The sequence below is a fragment of the Piliocolobus tephrosceles genome, chromosome 3, assembly GCF_002776525.5.
Source record: "Piliocolobus tephrosceles isolate RC106 chromosome 3, ASM277652v3, whole genome shotgun sequence".
Classification (NCBI taxonomy): domain Eukaryota; kingdom Metazoa; phylum Chordata; class Mammalia; order Primates; family Cercopithecidae; genus Piliocolobus; species Piliocolobus tephrosceles.
Window position 1 is genome coordinate 38,991,916 of NC_045436.1, and position 21,110 is coordinate 39,013,025.

General features: G+C 35.3%; 1 protein-coding gene across 2 annotated transcripts in view; it reads left to right on the plus strand.

The window, feature by feature from the left end:
• Nucleotides 1-21,110, plus strand: part of LRBA (LPS responsive beige-like anchor protein) — a 767,265-nt gene that overhangs the window by 145,171 nt on the left and 600,984 nt on the right. For both annotated transcript variants that reach the window (XM_023227472.2, XM_023227477.2), the window contains 6 exons: nucleotides 8,023-9,084; nucleotides 10,371-10,549; nucleotides 11,689-11,842; nucleotides 12,269-12,449; nucleotides 16,720-16,841; nucleotides 17,283-17,390. In XM_023227472.2, the coding sequence (XP_023083240.1) occupies nucleotides 8,023-9,084; nucleotides 10,371-10,549; nucleotides 11,689-11,842; nucleotides 12,269-12,449; nucleotides 16,720-16,841; nucleotides 17,283-17,390 (1,806 nt within the window). The remainder of the gene's footprint in view (nucleotides 1-8,022; nucleotides 9,085-10,370; nucleotides 10,550-11,688; nucleotides 11,843-12,268; nucleotides 12,450-16,719; nucleotides 16,842-17,282; nucleotides 17,391-21,110) is intronic.

Here is a 21,110-nt window from a genome sequence, read left to right on the forward strand (position 1 = left end):
CACACACACACACACACACACACACACACACACACACACACACACACTAGCTGGGATGGTGGCATGCACCTGTATTTCTAGCTACTCAGGAGGCTGAGGTGGGAGGATCACTTGAGCCCAGGAGTTTGAAGTAACATAATAGTGAACTATGATTGTGCCACTGGACGCCAGCCTGGGTCACAGAGCAAGACTCAGTCTTTTGTTAAAAATTGAAACATTAAAAACGTAAAAATAGATACACAAATATATATATTGTATTACAGTTGTCTGCAGGCTTCTGTACAGTAAATAAGCTATATAGGTTTGTAGCCTGGGAGCAATAAGCTATATTATAGAGCCTAGGTATATAGTAGGTGATACAATGTAGGTTTGTGTAAGTACACTCTATGGTGTTCACATGATGAAATTGCTTAATGATGCATTTCTCAGAACATGTCTTCATGATTAAGTGATGCATGACTATAGTTTTGCTTAGTTTATATGTTTCTTTAGTCCAGTGACTTACGGCTTTAAACAGATCTTAAAATTTTTCTGAAGAAAATAGTTGCTTTAAGGAGAGGCTTCTAGTGCCTGCCTGCTTTTGACCAAGAACCACACTGACTCAAGTTTTAGTATTCATTTATAAGATGGGATAATGCTAAGTTAATCATGGAGTCTTTTTATCTGAATAAAACTAGACCTATCACTTTTTGCTGTGAAAGTATACTTTTAAAAATACGTGCTAAAACATTATTTATGAGAGGGAAAACAAAAGTTTAAAGTTATAAGTTGGTTCTTATATTTGTTTACGTTTTATTTTAGTGTTTCATACATGTGTTTTAATTTTATTCTTTCGTGTGGATTTTCTTCATTTTTAAAAGGCTTTTCTGTTTCATGAGGCTTATACAAAGTAATTTATTTGAATGTTGTTAAGTTTTTTGGAATTTTAAATCTTTATAACTATTTTTAAAATAGACACTTATGCCCTGAGTCTCTTCAAATTATTGTTTAATAAAGCTTAGAGTAGAACTGTAGTGATTCAGTAAGTAGGTGAACAATTTTTAGCAGCTGTTAAAAATTCCACTGGAATTACTGGAACAAAATTTTCTTTTCTCTAAAAATATCTACTCTGAAGATTTTAAAATACTTTTATACATACAGTATTGAAGTGATGCTTTTTCCTTTTTGCAGTCATTTTGAATCTCAATATCACAAATTTATAACATGGTTCTTGATAAAGAACTGATGTGTAAAGAACTAATGTTGCAGAATGGGATAGCTTTTACAGAGTTACATCAGGATACATGCTGCTGCTATAAAAAGCCAAAGAAACTCAATTGCAATTTTATTGTCCAGTTTGATAGATTTCCTGCCACCTTTGTAGCAGGGAAGCTGTTTGTCACTGTATATCTCTCCTCCAGCAGCTGAACTGGGTTTTATAAGCCGTAATAGGCTCTTCTAGTATAACTGCACTATGTTGGTTACTTTGATCTCAGGGTTTTAAAGTGTGTACCTAGTAACCTTTGTGATTTCATTGTCTTATTTGTTGTCTAGGTTTTCATTTTTTTTGTTTGTTTTTGGCTTCAAATTGAACATTTTTCTGTGCTTAAGTAATACCTTTTTCACTGGGTATGATAAAATGCTTTTACTCATTAATTAAAATTTAAATTAAGGCATTTAAACTCTTCTGAATTATGATAATTTTCTAAACACATTATTTTCTAAACAAAGAAAACTAACTCCTTAGATACTGTATTTTGTGTAGACTCATATTGCCATAAGGTAGAATGGGTTTATCACTTGAAATGAATAAAGATTAGTCACGCTGGAGTTAAAAGTATGATATGAATTGGATTTCCTCCTAAATAGTGAATTTTAGGATAAAGTTCTTAATTATCTTGGATTATTTGAAATATCTGAATATTTTACTTGCTATTTACTGTAATCTGATGAAATATCTGAAGTATAAATTTCAGTCACTGTAAAAACTACCATTTAGATTGGGTAAAAGCATGTGGAAATAAAATTTTTTTTAAAAAGAATTCTCTAATTGCTTTATTGAAATTATTTTTAAAATCATAAGATATGAACTGGCATATAGAAAAATGTATATGTGTTTATGGTGACTGTATGATAAGATTAAAAGCGACTTGTTTGAAGAAATTTCAAAAATTACAAAATTGGCCGGACATGGTGGCTCATGCCTCCCAGCACTTTGGGAGGCCGAGGCAGGTGGATCACTTGAGGCCAGAGTTCGAGACCAGCCTGGGCAACATAGTGAAACCCTGTCTCTACTAAAAATGCAAAAATTAGCCAGGAGTGGTGGTGCATGCCTGTGGTCCCAGCTACTAGTGGGTGAAGGAATGAAAATCACTTGAATACGGGATGCTGAAGCTGCAGTGAGCTGAGATCATGCCACTGCACTCCAGCCTGCATGATGGAGGGAGATACCTCACAAAAATTACAAAAATGAAAAAGTTACAAAATTTCCACATTTCATGGATTGTCAGCACTTTATACCTTATTTAATTACTGACAATTCTTTAAAAATACCTGATTTCTGTGTGAGTGTTTGTGTGTGTGTTTTTACCAAATTTAAATGGTACTTTAAAAAAAAAAAGAGAGAGAGACAGGGTGTTGCTGTGCTTCACAGGCTAGAGTGCGGTGGTTCTTTACAGGTGCCATTTTATATAACACACTATAGCCTCATACTTCTTGGCTCAAGTGATCCTCTCCCTTCAACCTCTCCACTAGATAGGACTGCAGGCATGCACCTTTGTTCCTGGCTAAAAGTATTCTTAGCTTTAACAGTTTAAAACCAAATAGCATTTATTATTTCAAAAAAATTAAAATAATAGGTTTTCATTACAGGAAATCTTGAACCCAGCAGAAATGCATACACACAGAAAACAAAAATTACCCATTATCCAAACACCTTTGTATAACTTATTATTAACATTTTGGCGCGAGACCTTTTAGTCTTCTCTTTAATGCATAATCTACACATACATATTATTTGCTAACAAAATGTGATCATGTTTTTACTATTTTAGAGTATTATTTAATGATATCTTTCTTACATGAATTTAATGTCTGCATATTATTTCACATTATGGAGAAGTAAGGAGCATAAGGTTCAGCTTTGATGTAACAGTTGAATGTTATCAGACCACTTAAAATTCTAGGAAGGAGTGATCGTGTAAATGATTCAAGTTTTCTTTTTATATTCCAGCATTCTCCAAAATTGTATTTAGAAAAATTGATGGAAGAGAGATTTAAAAAATCTGTTGATTTATATTATAGTCATACTTTATCTGTTCCTTGTCATTGAGCAATGATGAGCCTGGTTCAATACTGTAACCCTTATTTTGTAGGATAAATTCTATAAGTGGAATTTCCAGAGGAAGGAGTCTGTACATGTTTTAAAAAGTTTTAGTAGATATTGCTAAATTGCCCTCTAAAAATTTGTTTCAGTTTATACTGTAGATTTGCATGAAAGCATCTGTTTAGAATGTTTTTGAGAAATTAAAATTGATCAAGATGACTTTTTAAAAAACGAAAAGATTAGAAGTTATTTGCTGCAATATTCTTTTGTCAGTGTTCTTCCTATCTTTATAAATGGAGATAGTACTACTGACCTTTAGAATTGCTCCTTATGATGTCAGTAATGCTTGATTTTACCATTATATCTGTTACCTATACCATTGTTGTACATCAGAGTCTCTATAAAAGATCTCATGAATGTGGTGGCAGTCATTTTGACTTACATTCATTGATAATACATATGGGAAGATCCACCTGTTTTTGAAGATACATGTTATTTATCAAAGATTGGTAACTTAATCAGAAGTTAACATCATATTTAGCTGGTATTTTCATATGAAAACAGGCACTGAAAAAGATGAATTTGCTTAAAAACAAAGTCCGTTGCTAAACATTGCCTAACAGTTTAAAAAGTCTAAATTTTACAGGTTATACGGTTTTAATATATAGGTTAAAAAGATAATATTAACATCTGGATGTATTGTTTTTATCTTTTATCTACTAATTAGTAAATTTGAGTGCCAATTAAGTTGAAAGTAATGGCAAAAAACATGTTATAGTCATTAGCTCATAAGTATCTTTAACTAGTAGTTTATAGAAGTGCTTTCTAAACGTTACAAACAGCTATAGATTAGCTATCACATGATTGTGAAGATTAATGACTAGTCTTTTAGCTGGGTAATTTAGAACAATATCTGGCAATTAATTGGAAATTATCAGTTTTAAAGTCACAAATATCTTAAGGAAAACAGCATCCAAAAAGATAATACTGATAATTGTTCAGTTGCAAGTTAGCTTTTAGACCATTGGATAAATTAAATTAAGGGCAAATTTGAAAATCAACAGACTTTAGAATTTTAAAAGCATATTCAGATTCTGAAGGTAAATGCTTTTTTATCTATGGTTTTATACTCTGACTATTAGTCAAGTATGAAGTGAGAATAAATACCTTTTCAGATATTTGAGATCTCAAAACATTAAGAAAGGATATACATCCTTTCTTAAGGCACTGCAGGATATTGCACAAAAGGAGAGAATAATACAAAGAGAAAGAAATGAAATGTAAGAAACAAGAGACAACACAGAATAGAGATGAAGGGGATCTCCAGGACTGTAGAAAGGGAGATCCCAATAGCAGCTATGTAGTAGACAGATGACAGTCCATCTGGACTGGAGCAGTTTTACTCAGGAGAGGTGGACCTGTATTCTTATTAGGAGTACTTAGCTTGCTTGCCTTCATCATGTGCTGATTAAATTCTTGTTTTCCTGTCTAATGTGAATCACCTGAAGATTCTCACTTCACTCCACAAAAACATGCTGTGCTTTGACCTACTTCTTAGGGTAGAGGTTCACCATGGTGAGCTTAGAAGTGAAAACTGTCAAGTATTTTATGCCAAAACACTCTACCTGGCATACACCACCTCTGATTCTCCAGTTCTCTTGACCTCTGTATTTTCCTGTATTTCCTAATGACTTGCCTAAGACTTCCCAGAAATAGCTTTACATATTCTCTCAAATCAGCTGAAGCCTTGCTGCAACTCACAGATTCTGTGTATCTTGTGTTTTCTTGGGAGCCTCACTTGTGGCAGTATTGCTCTTTAAAATACAATTGACTAGATTTGTGTTAGATGTAGTTTTTTAAACTAAACATAATGGGTAAGTTTAGTATATAGCAGTAAAACTGTCCTTTAAAATTATCTCCCAAAGCTCTATCCTCCAGGTAAAACTGTTAACAGTGAACAACAGAAATATCAGGATAGTGATTTCCTTCTGATTGTAGTGGAGAAGTAGGGAGTACAGTTTGGGCAGGGCACGTAGGGGAATTGTGAGGTACTGGTAATGTTTTACTTCTTGACATGGGTGATAGGTATGTGAAATTAAAAAAAGTTGTTGTTTTTTAACCAGTACATATAAATTACATGTACTCATGTTTATTGATCCATTGTATAATACAAATTCTAAAAACCTTTAATATAAATAAAATCAAAGCAAATGATTATTGAAAACTAAAGTCATTTTATAACACAGGCTATTGTAGAAATAAATGGCCTATTTTCAAAATGACTGTGAGGTTGGTAATATGTAACTTGCTTTCTTTTCATAATGATAATTGTTTATTCATGCAGAAACGCTCTCTCTAAAGTCAGTTTTCCAAAAAGTAGACTAACCAGTCTTTTTTTTTTTTTTTTTGGAGATGGAGTCTCACCCTGTCACCCAGGCTGGAGTGCAGTGAGTGATGCTATCTTGGCTCACTGCAACCTCCGCCTCCTGGGTTGGGTTCAAGCAATTTTCCTGCCTCAATTTCCCAAGTAGCTGGAATTACAGGTGTGTGCCACCACACCCAGCTAATTTTTGTGTTTTTAGTAGAGACAGTGTTTCGCCATGTTGCCCAGGCTGGTCTCAAACTCCTGACCTCAGGTGATCTGCCCACCTCGGACTTCTAAAGTGCTGGGATTACAGGCATGAGCCACCATTCCCAGCCACTGATCTTTTAAAAAGGGAAATCAGGTTGTCTTCCCTACACTCTTAATTCTCAAATGGCTCTCTTAGAATAAAATACAGTCTTTAACACAGTCTATAATGTTCTACAATCATAGCTTGTGGCCACATCTTTGACCTCATTTTCTTTAGTTCTCAGTTTATTGCTTTATTGTTATTCATCATGCATACCAAGCTTATTTCAGCTCCAAAGTCTTTGCATTTGTTCTTCTCTGCCTCAAACTCTTTTCTTTGTACATGGCTTGCTCTCTCTTTTATTCTTGCCTTTGTTCAAATAGAACAGAGAGGCCTGCTGCAGTTACACTAGTAAATACACCTTCTCACCCAGACTTTCATCACAGTTCTTCTCTGTGTACTTCCCCCTCCCTTCAAAGCTCTCATTACTATTTGACATTATCTTACACATTCGTGTGTTTATTTTCTGACACCTTCATTAGAATATAAGTTCCATGAAGTCAGGAACAATGTGTTCATCACACAATGCCTGGCATGCTACCAATGTTCAGTAAATTTTGTTGAATGAATATGAGGAATTGGTCAATTAAAATACAGAACCCATGTCAAATAAAATATTGTCATTGTGAATGTAAAAGAAATGGATATTTTGTTAATGTGATTATGTCATTTTACTGCTTAGTGAGGCATACATGCATTTATTGTTGAAATATAAAAAGATTTCTAAGTTTTAGAATTAAGAACATAGTTACAATTAGGAAAAATACAAATATTCACAGGAAAATATTTATTCCTGGAATATTTTTGTTTTTAGGTATATCACATGGCATGAATGTTCTGTATATGTCATGAGGAAAGGCGAGTAGATATCGATAGAAGGAACTTTTTGCATTGAGAGTCATTTTTACTTTTGTTTGCTTTTCATCTATGTGTATACTCTTGTGATTCAATAAGGCCTATTGGTTTTTGTGGATAAAAATATCAGCTTTTCTTCCTTGATTGTCCTACCGTCCTCTTATACTATGGCTCAATAAAGATTTATTGAATGAATGTTCAGTTTACTCTACATAATAATGTAGATTACAGAAACAAACACTTTTGGGATAAATAAACTATAATTAGGCTTATACTTTCTGCATGTGTTATAGTTTTTTCTGGCATTTTTGTTGCAAGGGGTGATGGGGGTTACCATTGAAACACCAATGGAAATCACATGTTGGTGGCTATGAGATAATCCTTAGAGAGATTTTAAAAATTCTAAATCTTGTGACATTAATAAGTACAGCACTCTCTAAAAAAAAAAAAAAAAAAAATGTACTTTTTCAGTTTTTTTTCCATTTGGGTAAAACGCAAAGCATGATATAGGAACGTTCATGGTGCCTAATATATATAGTAGTCACTCAGATATAAATGGAATGAATAGATGTATGGATGGATCAATTGAAACATTCAAACTATTTTTGACCAAACTTTGGACAATTATGGTTAACCTTTGGAGGAAGGGCTGAATCTTTTTTCTCCCATTGCTAAAAGAATTTGTTTTCATTAGCTTAGTGAGATAATGGTTTTGTAGCTTAATAGATACATGTAGAGCTACTATAATGGTGAGCATAATTAACTGATGTTTTTAATCTCTCCTGTGGACAAGTCCTGGGGAAGTTGGTATTCATAGCAGTTGAAACAAGTGTTATCCAGTGCATAAAGCACTTCCCAATAGTACATACTTAAATTCTGGTACAAGTTATGGTGGCCAGTAGAATAGTGTATCCTTTTCCTATACATCTTTAATAATAGGCTAAATAATTATATTCTTCTTGTGGTTTCATGCTATGCTACTTGTTAACATTAAAATTGGCTGTAGTTTTTAATGAATATTTAGATTTCTGTGATTGACTTACATTTATCGTTCTACTGAAATAAAATATAGGAAAATTACGTTTTATTGTATTATATAAAATATATATTTGAAAATTATTTAATTTTATATTTTGCATTCTGTGTTCATTTCTCATACATATTTTAACTGAATGTACATTTTTCACCTAGGTCACTTTTGAAATACATAAAGAAAACCTTGCCAATATATTTAGGGAACAGCAAGGAAAAACTGATGAAGAAATAGGGCTGTGTTCTTCAACTTCATTTCAAGCAGCCTCTGGCATTAGAAGGGATGTTAACGTTTCAGTAGGATCCCAGCAACCAGATACGAAGGATTCTCCTGTCTATCCTCATTTCACCACAAATGGTGATGAAAATTCAAGTATAGAGAAGACAAGCTCACTAGAATCTGCATCTAATATTGAACTGCAAATTACTAATGCATCTTATGAAGAAATGAAAGCTGAGCAAGAAAATCAGGAGTTACCAGATGAAGGCACTTTGGAAGAGACACAGACAAATGAGACAAGGAATGCAGGTGATTTAGAGGTATCTTCTGACTTAATGGAAGCTGTGACTATTTCCTCTAATTCTTTTATAACAACTGGCAAAGATTCAATGACTGTCAGTGAAGTAACTGCTTCTATAAGTTCTCCTTCAGAAGAGGATGCTTCAGAAATGCCAGAATTCTTGGATAAGTCTATAGTAGAGGAAGAGGAAGACGATGATTATGTGGAACTGAAAGTAGAAGGCAGTCCTACTGAGGAAGCTAATCTACCCACAGAGCTCAAAGATAACAGTTTGTCTCCAGCTGCATCAGAAGCCAGTGAAAAACTGGACATGTTTGGTGATGATCACAGATTAGTATTTCAAGAAGGGAAACCTGCTGCTGAAAAGCAAACTGATGCTAACACTCAAGATTCTAAAGATTCTGGAATTCAGACTATGACAGCATCAGGGTCGTCAGCTGTGTCACCAGAAACTACTGTTTCCCAAAAAGCTGTAGAATCAGACCTTGGTCAGATGCTTGAGGAAGGGAAGAAAGCAACTAACCTCACTGGAGAAACCAAATTACTTAGTGATTGTCATGGTAGTGTCTCTGAGGCTTCTTCTTCTGAGCAAAAGATTGCCAAGTTGGATGTTTCCAGTGTTGCTACAGATACTGAGAGGCTGGAGTTGAAGGCCAGTACAAATGTGGAAGCACCTCAGCCTCATCGACATGTGCTTGAGGTGATTTTATATATTATCGTCTTCAAGTATTTTTGCACTGAGTTAAAACAGAGCATGTGTATATACTTAAATTTATTTTATTTTGAATTTGGTTCACATGCTATTTGCAATTAAATAAATGCAATGAATGTGAAGATTGTATTTCAGATCGTTAGCACAGTGTTTGACAGTGAATGTGAGTTCATTAAATGACAGCTTTTATTATTATTTTTACCATAACCTCACCAAAAGTTACCACTTTGAAGAATTGGTATAATTTTAGTTTATAAAACAAATATTGGAAACACTTGCATTATACCTTTTATTTGACTAACCCAATCCTATTACATTAGTTTTCCAGCAAACTCTAGGGCCACCTACCTGCCAATGGATAATTTTAATTGCCAAGCATGTGATTTAGAAGTGTCTTATGAAGTCTATAAGAGAGAGGAGCCTTTGTGAGATCTAGAGGCACAGCCTTCTCCTCTGTCTGTATCTCAGAGTGACCCATGAGACAACGCTTGGTAGCATGTTGTCATTTTCCACTTTATTCAATTCTTTTTTTTTTTTGAGACGGAGTCTCGCTCTGTCGCCCAGGCTGGAGTGCAGTGGCCGGATCTCAGCTCACTGCAAGCTCCACCTCCCGGGTTTACGCCATTCTCCTGCCTCAGCCTCCCGAGTAGCTGGGACTACAGGCACCAGCCACCTCGCCAGGCTAACTTTTTGTATTTTTTAGTAGAGACGGGGTTTCACCGTGTTAGCCAGGATGGTCTCGAACTCCTGACCTCGTGATCCGCCCGTCTCGGCCTCCCAAAGTGCTGGGATTACAGGCTTGAGCCACCGCGCCCGGCCTATTCAATTCTTATCCTCTATCCCGCCTTCCTTTTTTTTGTTTTTGTTGGTTGGTTCTTCATTATGTTATCTCTGTTTTTATTCTTCATTCTAGCCACTTCATAATCCAGATGCCACTTAGATTTTAAATACTGCCTTTCTTTTAGGCTAAGGCTAAAAACTAACAACTGTTACTTGATTCCTTTATACAATGCTACATAGTGGTAACGCTTAACATGGTTCCAAGCTAATTACTTTCGAATTGCGGTAGTTTCACACTTCTGATAGCTTTGCTTACATATACTAAAATATTAATGTTATTACTCATTGATAATTTTTCTCTCTCTAATTTGGTTCTTATAGTGTCTTAAAAATGTGTTAGATGATTTACATAGAAGCTACTAAATTATTTACATTGCTAAAGCCTCCTGCTGAAGTTGAACCTATTTTATTACTTTTTAAATTTTCTGTATTAGATATCAAGGCAACATGAGCAGCCAGGGCAAGGAATAGCACCAGATGCAGTTAATGGACAAAGGAGGGATTCCAGATCTACTATGTTTCGTATTCCTGAGTTCAACTGGTCTCAGATGCATCAACGTTTGCTCACTGATCTATTATTTTCAATAGAAACAGATATACAGATGTGGAGAAGGTTTGTCTATATGTTTATTATGGAAGATGTATATAAAGCTAGTCTTGATTTTCAAAGAAATCTGTAGAAACACTTTGTAATTAATTCCAGACATTTGGTTAAAAAGTAGAATAGAAATTATTCTGTGGTAGGGTTTTACTGAATTAACTTTTATTCTCCATTATAAGAATGGAATCCTTATCTGGATTACAAAAATGTGAAAAGTAGAGATTTCTCTTTTAAAAAATCTGTAGTAGATTTCCTGTAGCAATTTTATGGCATGGAATTCACCAGAAGGTAGGTCTATCAAGCTGGTTTATTACTAGAAGTATTTAAAAATAATTGGTATAGGCCGGGCACAGTTGATCAAGCCTGTAATCCCAGCACTCTGGGAGGCTGATGCGGGCGGATCACAAGGTCAAGAGATCCAGACCATCGTGGCTAACAAGGTGAAACCCTGTCTCTACTAAAAATACAGAATTAGCTAGGAGTGGTGGTGGGCGCCTGTAGTGCCAGCTACTCGGGAGGCTGAGGCAGGAGAATGGCGTGATGAACCCGAGAGGTGGAGCTTGCAGTGAGCCGAGATTGTGCCACTGCACTCCAGCCTGGGCAACAGAGCGAGACTCTGTCTCAAAAAACGAAAAGTTGGTATAACATTATCAGTATTTCCAGTGTATTTTTAGCCTTAAAAAAATCTGTGTACTTCAAATTATCCTCCATTGTATGATTTATGATTTTAAAGGTACCTAATTTATTTCTTTTTATTTGTGTAAGATTCTTGTTATGTTTAAAAGCATTTTATAGGCATTACAGAAGAATATTCATTTTTAATAGCACATTTACCACTACCTCATAATTTTTGTCACATCATTTCTTAGTTTTGTTCCTAGTTAGGATAATTTTCTTCAACTTTTGATATCCAGTGTAAAATGAATAGTATTTATGTTTCAGCACTGAAGGAGGGCATGGATAGTAGCTTCTGATATGGAATGGTCTGTTTCTTCTGAAGAAGTATACACCCCCCAAATGCCTGCTGCATCATCTTCCTTCAGTATTCAAGATGAAACAAAAGCATCTTCTTATCTTTCCTCCCCTCAAGTAGGCAAACTGTGATTTCCTTCCTTTAGCTTTATCAGTAAACATCATTTATCTTTGGACAGCCATTCAACAAAGACAGTTATGGACTTCGTGAATAGCAGTGATAATGTCATATTTGTACACAACACAATTCATCTCATCTCTCAAGTGATGGACAATATGGTCATGGCTTGTGGGGGTATACTGCCATTGCTTTCAGCTGCTACATCGGCTACAGTAAGCACTTAATTATTATATAAAATTGGTGTGAAAACATAAGTGTTATGCAACTTTATTGACTAAAACTTAAATGTGGTGGTTACTATGCATCATAGGTGCTATAAATAAAAAACAATAGGATCTTTTACTTGAGAGGACCTTAGAATCTGTTATAGTAATGAAAGAACTAGAGAGAATGTTGATTCCCTAAGTACGAGTCAGCTAGTGAAGAATATGGTTCATGATGTTTCACCTGCATGTTTCTGTTGCTCCTCTTCATCCCCTGCCCTTTTTAGATGAAATAATAAGTGTAAATCACTCTGTGTTACTAGGTTTCTGAAAGTCTGACTTCTTATACAATTTATAAAATTTAGGACTATATCTGGTAAAATTATTTTTTTCAGAATATATATATATATATATGTCAAACTGTATTCTTTACAGCATGAACTGGAAAATATTGAACCTACTCAAGGCCTTTCAATAGAAGCCTCTGTGACATTTTTGCAGAGGCTAATTAGCCTTGTGGATGTGCTTATATTTGCAAGTTCTCTTGGCTTTACTGAAATTGAAGCTGAAAAAAGTATGTCATCTGGAGGAATTTTGCGGCAGTGTCTCCGACTAGGTGAGCTGTTGAAAACCGTTGGGAATTTACTAAAAGAAATTTTCAGTAATTCAGAGATGACACTGAAAATTATCCATCTTCTGTTGGTGAGAAAATATGTGTTAGCTGATTTGTCGTATGTTACTTTTTAATGTACCTTTTAATGTACATAGTAGTAGTTGGTAGGTTGGATGGGGAAGAAGGAGGATGTATTTTGAAAAATTTACTAAGGTGATTTTGGTCAGGAGTTTCCGCTCTCCCCTATCCTTTTAATTTTTATTATTTTTTCTTTTTTCTCCCTGGGATGGTGGTTCTGCTTTGTTGCCAAGGCTGGTGTCAAAATCCTGGGCTCAAGTGATCCCGCCTCCTCATCCTTCGTAGTAGCTGGAATTAGAGGTGCTCCCCTATCTCATTTTGCTCTAAAGTAGTGCTTCTGAAATTTTAAGGAGATACATAAACGTAAGATGATTAAAAAACACAAGGTGATTCATAAATTTGATGATCTTGTTAAAATGCAGATTAGATTATATAGGTCTAGGCTGGGTGTGGTGGCTCACACCTGTAATCCCAGCACTTTGGGAGGCCAAGGTGGGCAGATCACCTGAGGTCAGGAATTCGAGACCAGCCTGGCCAACATGGCGAAAGCCGTCTTTACTACAGATACAAAAATTAACCAGGTGTGGTGGTGCACACTTGTAATCTCAGCTACTTGGGAGACTGAGGCATCAGAATCGCTTGAATCTGGGAGGTGGAGATTGCCACGAGCCAAGATTGTGCACTGCAGCCTGAGCAACTTAGCAGGACTCTGTCCCAAAAAGAAAAGGTTATCGAGGTTTAGGGTGAGGCCTAAAATTGACTACCAAGTCCCAGGTGATGTTGATGCTGCTTCTCTTACAAACACACTTGAATAACAATATTAGAAACTAGCATCATTCAAGTACAGCCTTTATTCAAAAAAGCTGTGGTAATTTGTTAAAGCAGTAAATAAAATCATGAAATCTCTCTTCTTCTCCTCCTGGAAACACTTCTTTCCTAGGTAAAAGTAAAAATACATGAAATGACTTTTTAGTGTTGACTTCTTAGGTGAAACAAAAAGGAAAAAAACAAAAACTTTTTTTTGCATAACTTTCTTTCTATATAGTTGTAAATACCGAGACTTTGTTAAATGATTTGATTATTAAATGAAGAGAAAATGGTGAGGAGAGAAGTCACAAAAAATGGAAGCAAACCATCAGGAGCCATGGTCATATGAAGAGATAAAGCACCTATGAAAACATACATGGAAGTGGAAAATCTAGTTAATGATGTATTTTTCATATTTAGCAAGAATATCTGTTACATAAACTAATGTATACCTGTGCTTTTCACCACAAGTATAATTTTTACTCAAAATGCTATTCAAAGTATTTAATAATATTTGGTTTAAATGTCAAATTCCAAGTATTTTATATTTAATAATCAATGGTATATCCAGCTATTCTAAATAACTTGGAATAACAATTTATAGATAGTTGTTTTAAAATTTAAGAGACATTCTAATTGTGAGCATAACAAAAGCTATCATTTATTGACTATTGTCATTTGTCATTGTTGATTTTCACGGTAACAATTTTGTCCTTTTTATTCATGAGGAAATTGAAGATAAAAGAAATTGGGAAACTTATCTATAGCTAAAAAGCTCTAATTGGTGAAGGTAGAATTTGAATAGTATACTTTTGTTTAACTAGTGCTCCTACTCTTTCTATTGTAGTATATACTTCTTTAATCTTTCTATTAGTATTATAATTAAAATATTTAGACTTTATTGCTCCATGTGTGCCATTTTGAAAGCCTTTTCAATTTCCTAGAAAGAGTACATTTCTACTTGTAAAAGTACAAGGCTATACTAGCAAAGCTTTACTCAAGAATCATCAGATTCAGAGGCTAGGGAAATACTCTTTGTTCCTAGTTTTTCATAGCCATGGAAAGAATTAAGAGATAATTTAATCTACCCCAGTACAGTCTGTTCTATATATGGAAATGAGACTTAAAAATGACTTGTCCAAGATCATTTAATAGAGTATAGTAAGCAAAGTAACAGTCCAAACGTGTGATATCATTTTTTAAAAAATTGTATTTGTATAAATTTGTGGGGTACAAGTACAATTTTGTTACATACATGGATTGCTTAGTGGTGAAGTTAGGACTTTTAGGGTATCCGTCACATGAATAATATACATTGTTCTCTCTCCTCCCTCTTTCTTTCTTTTCTTTCTTTCTTCTTTTTTTTTTTTTGACACAGAGCCTTACTCTGTCGCCAGGCTGGAGTGCAGTGGCAAGATCTCGGCTCACTGCAATCTCTGCCTTCTGGGTTCAAGCGAATCCCCTATCTCAGCCTCCTGAGTAGCTGGGACTACTTCACACCCAGCTAATTCTTTTTTTTTTTGATACAGAGTCTCGCCCTGTCGCCCAGGCTGGAGTGCAGTGGCCGGATCTCAGCTCACTGCACGCTCCGCCTCCCGGGTTTACGCCGTTCTCCTGCCTCAATCTCCCCAGTAGCTGGGACTACAGGCGCCCGCCACCTCACCCGGCTAGTTTTTTGTATTTTTTAATAGAGACAGGGTTTCACTGTGTTAGCCAGGATCGTCTCGATCTCCTGACCTCGTGATCCACCCGTCTCAGCCTCCCAAAGTGCTGGGATTACAGGCTTGCGCCACCGCGCCCGGCCACACCCAGCTAATTCTTTGCATCTTTAGTAGAGACGGGGTTTCACCATGTTGGCCAGGGTGGTCTGGATCTCCTGACCTCATGATACACCCGCCTCGGCCTCCCAAAGTGCTAGGATTACAGGTGTGAGCCCCACGCCCAGCCTGAGTCTCCATTTTCAATCATTATGCTCCCTACATCCATGTGTACACACTATTTAGTTCCCACTTATAAGTGAGAACATACAGTATTTGTCTTTCTATGTCTGACTTGTTTCACTTAAGATAATGATCTCCACTTCCATCCATATTGCTGCAAAAGACATGATTTCTTTTTTGTGGCTGAATAGTATTTCATTGTATATATATACCACATTTTCTTTATCTAGTTATCTGTTGATGGACACTGGTGTCCTCATTGTTAGAAGTTAGGATGGCAGCAATAAGAGTAACTGATTGAAACCAGGAAATGAGGTGTGATTTTTAACTTCGTAGTACAGACCCAAATTTGATTTTATGCAACTTGTGAAAAAGATTGTATGGAAAGTATTTCCTGGGTCTGATAGCAAATTTGACAAAGTAAAATATTTCTTGGGTCTGATACCAAATTTGACAAAGTTGTATTCCATATTCTCTCTTCCCTCCACTTGTTGCCTCCTTCCTTTCTTTCAACTTTTATTGCTCTCTTTGGGCACCTTTCAGAACACTTTCTTTCTAAATTCTCATGCCTGCTAGCCATGTGATAGGCGAGTGATTCTTTGTGAAGTCCTCACTTAAGTTTGCTATTTTGTTCCTAATTTGCTCTCGTTCCTTTGCTCAGTTTAAGTACCTTGAGTGCTACAGATTTGGAGGGAATTTAAATAATTACATGGTATCAAGCAATTCATAGTGAAGGGTACATAATGTAATTCATCATTTAAAATCCAAAATTAATTTCTAATTAATCTAACTGCCTGATTTGTGGGAACTTTAGGTAATTTTAGACTGTATATTAATCAAATTCCTTTTCCTGTCTCCCATTTTCTAAGCAGTTTTAATGAAAGCTAGTAAATGCTGGACCCTATAAAGCTTCTTAGAAAAGCTATGTCCTCTATCAGTCTCAATTAATATGCTGTAATGTTGCAATATAAGAAAAACCTCAAAGTTTCTAGTTTAACTAATTTACTTTAATGATGATAGTAGAAGATTATTACCTAGACTAGTTCATGGTAATGTGCTTTGTTCCATATTTTTTTTCCATTTCTTTCAATTTTATTCTCCATCCTTTTCTTAATAAAAGATTGTCCCAACTAGCTTAGTTGAGATCTAAGAAACAGTAGCCTATTTTTAAGATTCCTGAACTGATTTCCTTTCAGCAAACCCTGAAGGTTTAGACCACTAGGCCATACTGCCTCCCTAAAGCTTAACTGGGCCATAGCATGGAAGCTAACAATATCAGACAGCCAACACTAGGCGATAAAGTCTAGGGACATTGTACGAATAAGCTGAATGTCATCTGTTTTGAATAAAATCTTATGTAAATCATATCATGTAGTTGATGTTTTTCACTTCCATAATCTTAAATATTAACTTTTCTTTCCCAATCTTTTCCTTAAAATAAATTACAGTTTGTGCAGTAGCAGTAAGGAATTGCTTGGAGTGTCAACAGCATTCACAACTGAAAACTAGGGGAGATAAAGCCTTGAAAACAATACATAGCCTTATTCCCTTAGGGAAATCTGCAGCGAAGGTAAGTATACAGATTAATTAATTTTCAAAAAGCATACTCCTATTTTACAATTAAGATTTTTATTTGCTCATTTCAACATAAAGTTAAATAAATCTGGCAGAGATTAAAATAGTTACTTTAGGCCTGGACATAACATTCAAATATTTGTGTTTAAATATACAATAAAGATTTGTTTATACTTAATCTTGTCTCCTTTTCCCAATGTTTACTTTTCTTGTTTCTGTGATGCTTTTTCCTTCAAATATGTCATTTTTTCCTGTATGCCATCTTTCTCCACCTCTCTCCCCAACCCCTCAAAGGATAAAGAAGCATACATACAAAGTGGGGAAAGGAATGCTATAACTTTGCTTTTCTGGTTCTTGGAATACTGTGTTTATTTTTAAAGTATATCTGTGTATATGTGTGTATATATATACATTTTTTTTTTTTAATCTTAAATAGAGTCCAGTGGACATTGTGACTGGCGGTATATCTCCAGTAAGAGATCTTGACAAGCTTCTACAGGACATGGATATTAATCGACTAAGGGCAGTTGTTTTCAGAGACATAGTAAGTTACAATATTTCTTTCATGTACTCTCTTAACTGTTGCATATTTCCTCTGAGGCCTAATATATTGAGATTAAAAATTCTTTGTGATATCAAATAGTGTAGCAGAGATAGAAAGGTCTAGAAACCAGTTCTTTTGACAGTGATTTTAGAAACAATGACAATGAAAAGAAAGGATAGTTTATGTAAAGGGAGCTAGTAGATCAGTGTAATGATATTAAAAGGAATAATGCATTATTACATAGTCAGCAGTCTAAGTACTATACATGTATTCATTCAGTCCAACAACTTCTTGAGCTGTACTATTGTAATTTCCATTTTATAGATGAATAATCTGAGGCACATAGAGCTTGAGTAACATCTCTAAGCTAATGTTGATAAACAGTGATAAAATTAGGATTCGAACCTAGCAGTCTTAATTCTAAAATTGATGCTCTGAATGTAATAAAATGTTGAACTTCTGAGTGGCATGTTAATTTACTGAATATTGGATATTTTTTCCTCAAAGGTATACTAATGTGATAAAAAGGTGCATGATGAAATGTTGCTCTCAGTTTCATGTTTCTGATTTTTTAAAGATGAAAAACAGTTTTGTTTCAGCTGATTTTGATAGAAAACTGCTAATTCTTATGTAGAAAATTTAAAGTCATGTAGAAAATATAAAGGTGGAAGTAAAAATTAATTTGTAATTGTACTCATCAGCATTTGGAATATTATCATTAGTAAATATTAGTTGAACACTTACTATATGTTTTACATATATATTTCTTATAAACTTTCTAACCTCAATTTTTCTTTTTCCCCTCCCTTTTTTTTCAATAGTTTGGTTCTCTTCAGTTCTTGACTAGGTTTTTATACACATGTAGAATTTGGAGTATTATCACTACTTAATAGTATTGAATACTTACTGTGTATTAAACATAATACTGGATGTTCTTCTCAGGGGTCCCCAACCCCCAGACCACTGATATGCACTTAGGCTACACAGCAGGAGGTGAGGTGAGCAGAGGGTGAGGAGTGAAGCTGAGCTCCGCCTCCTGTCAGATCAGCAGGAGCATTAGATTCTCATAGGAGCATGAACCCTGTTGTGAACTGTGCATGTGACAGATCTTGGTTGTGCATTCCTTATGAGAATCTAGTTATAAATGTAATACACTTGAATCATCCTGAAACCATACCCCCTACCCCCACCCCACCTCTTACCCCCCACAGGTCCATGGAATAATTGTCTTCTATGAAACCAGTCCCTTGTGCCAAAAAGGTTGGGGAGCGCTGCTGTATATGTATGTTTAATTCTCACAATAATTCTGTGAGCGAGTTAGCAATATTTAAGTAATGTGCTTAAGATTATGCATTTAGTAAGAGGTGAAAGTGAGTTTAGGACTTAGGGAATTTGATTCTTGAAATTTTGATCTTAACTAAAAGGCTATACTACCTTCTTAGATCTCAGTTCTCTAGTAGCTGTTATTATTCCTTTAATTAAGAAGGCATCAACTTTTTTTTTCCCCCTGGAATCCTTTGAATGTGGTCAATTCGAGGACCAAATGTTGCTGTTTTCTCCTCTGTTCACTTTTTTCCCATTGGGCAGGTTCTGAGTCTATTGTCCATAACTTTATATTTCCTAGAATGATCTTTAAAAATCTAGAATAGAATTAGCCACATGTGGTAGCACATGCCTCTAGTCCTAGCTACTTGGGAGGCTGAGTTGGGGAGGATCGCTTGAGCCTAGGAGGTCAAGGTTACTGTGAACTATGATTGTGTCACTACACTCCAGCCTGGGCGACAGAGCGAGACCCTGTCTCTTAAACAAACAAACAAACTGGAATAGATGATGTTACTATTTTTCTTTCAGAATTCTCTAATAGCATCTTTTAGTGGTTAAATGGAATCCGAACTCTTCACAGTGCCTTGGGATGACTTGGCTCTTGTAAAACCTTTTAACCAGACCAGTTATTATATTACAATATTCTGCAAACAGAATTAGAATATCTCTTTTACTACATGATTACTGAAAGTGATAAATAATTTTAAGTATTTTGTGATTATAAAAGTTATATAATCACCTTAAAGAAGTTTTAGAAAAAAAGAAAACACTATATTTTACATGCTAGAGTTTAGCCTCTTTAGGGAACAAAAGGAACCTTTGATGAAAAAGGAAATGACTGGCCGGGCGCGGTGGCTCAGGCCTGTAATCCCAGCACTTTGGGAGGCTGAAGCGGGCGGATGACAAGGTCAGGAGATCGAGACCATCCTGGCTAACACGGTGAAACCCCGTCTCTACTAAAAAATACAAAAAACTAGCCAGGCGAGGTGACGGGCGCCTGTAGTCCCAGCTACTTGGGAGGCTGAGGCAGGAGAATGGCGTAAACCCGGGAGGCGGAGCTTGCAGTGAGCTGAGATCTGGTCACTGTACTCCGCCTGGGCAACAGAGCGAGACTCCGTCTCAAAAAAATAAAATAAAATAAAATAATTTAAAAAATAGAAAGAAAAAAGGAAATGACCTAAGATCGAGGACATAAAGAAATTTCTACCTTGAGGTTAAGAGCTAAGGTTTTTAATCACCCTAATCTGAGTTCAGATTTGCTTTTTTACATACTATATGTCCTTAAGTAAGTTGCTTTTCTAAGCCTTATCTTGTTCAAGTTTGCTAATAAAAATATATGTGAAATACATAGCACGGTGCCTGGCATACAGTAAATATTCAATAAATGACAGCTACAATGGAAAGCAAATTTATTTCAGGAGTTAGGATTTAAATGTAAAAGATTTATGGGATATTTTTTATTTGAGGCCAAAAATCGGGCATATACTGTGAATTTCATGTGGTAGTTAGTAAACATTGAACGTATTAATGGGCTAAATAAGGATTTAGATTGGCATAACTAATTTATAATGGACTAAGAAGTTAAGGACAAGTAAATTATTTGTCTGCATTTTGAATATTAATGTCATTAGCAGCAGTTATTAGATGGCAGAATTGTGTGGCAGAAGAACATGGCTATGCCTAGAGAAAAGGGGTGGTTTATAAAAAAGACAAATGGACCTTTATTTTTTCCAACAGACTAAGAAGTCATTACACATGAACCTGCAAAATACCATACATTTTGTCAGATCATGGATTACAAATATGTTGAAGAATTACATCAAGTGGATATGTTCAAATTGAGCCTATCTTCTGTTTCTCTGAAATTCATTATATCCAAATTTTTTGACATTAAGTATTAACTATTAGTCTCATTTTTACCATTAGTTTCCATTTACAGACATGCCTTATTTTATTGTGCTTTGCTATTGCACATTGCTGATTACTGGATTTTTTACAAATTGATGCTTTTTGGCAACTCTGTGTCGAGCTAGTCTATCTGTGCTATTCATCCAACAGCTTGTGCTTATTTTATGTCTTTATGTCATATATTGGTAATTCTTACAATATTTCAAATCTTTTCATTATTATTATTTATCTGTTATGATGATCTGTCATCAGTGATCTTTGCTGGTACTATTGTAATTGTCTTGGGGCACCACAAACCACACCCATTTAAGACAGTGAACTTAATAAATGTCTGACTGTGCTACGAACTGGCCATTCCCATCTCTCCCCCTCTCCTTGGGAGGGGCCATTCCCCTCTCTCTCTGTTCCCTGAAACACAGCAATATTGCAGTGAGGTCAATTAATAGCCCTACAATGGCCTCTCATGTCTCTCACTTTAAATAAAAAGCT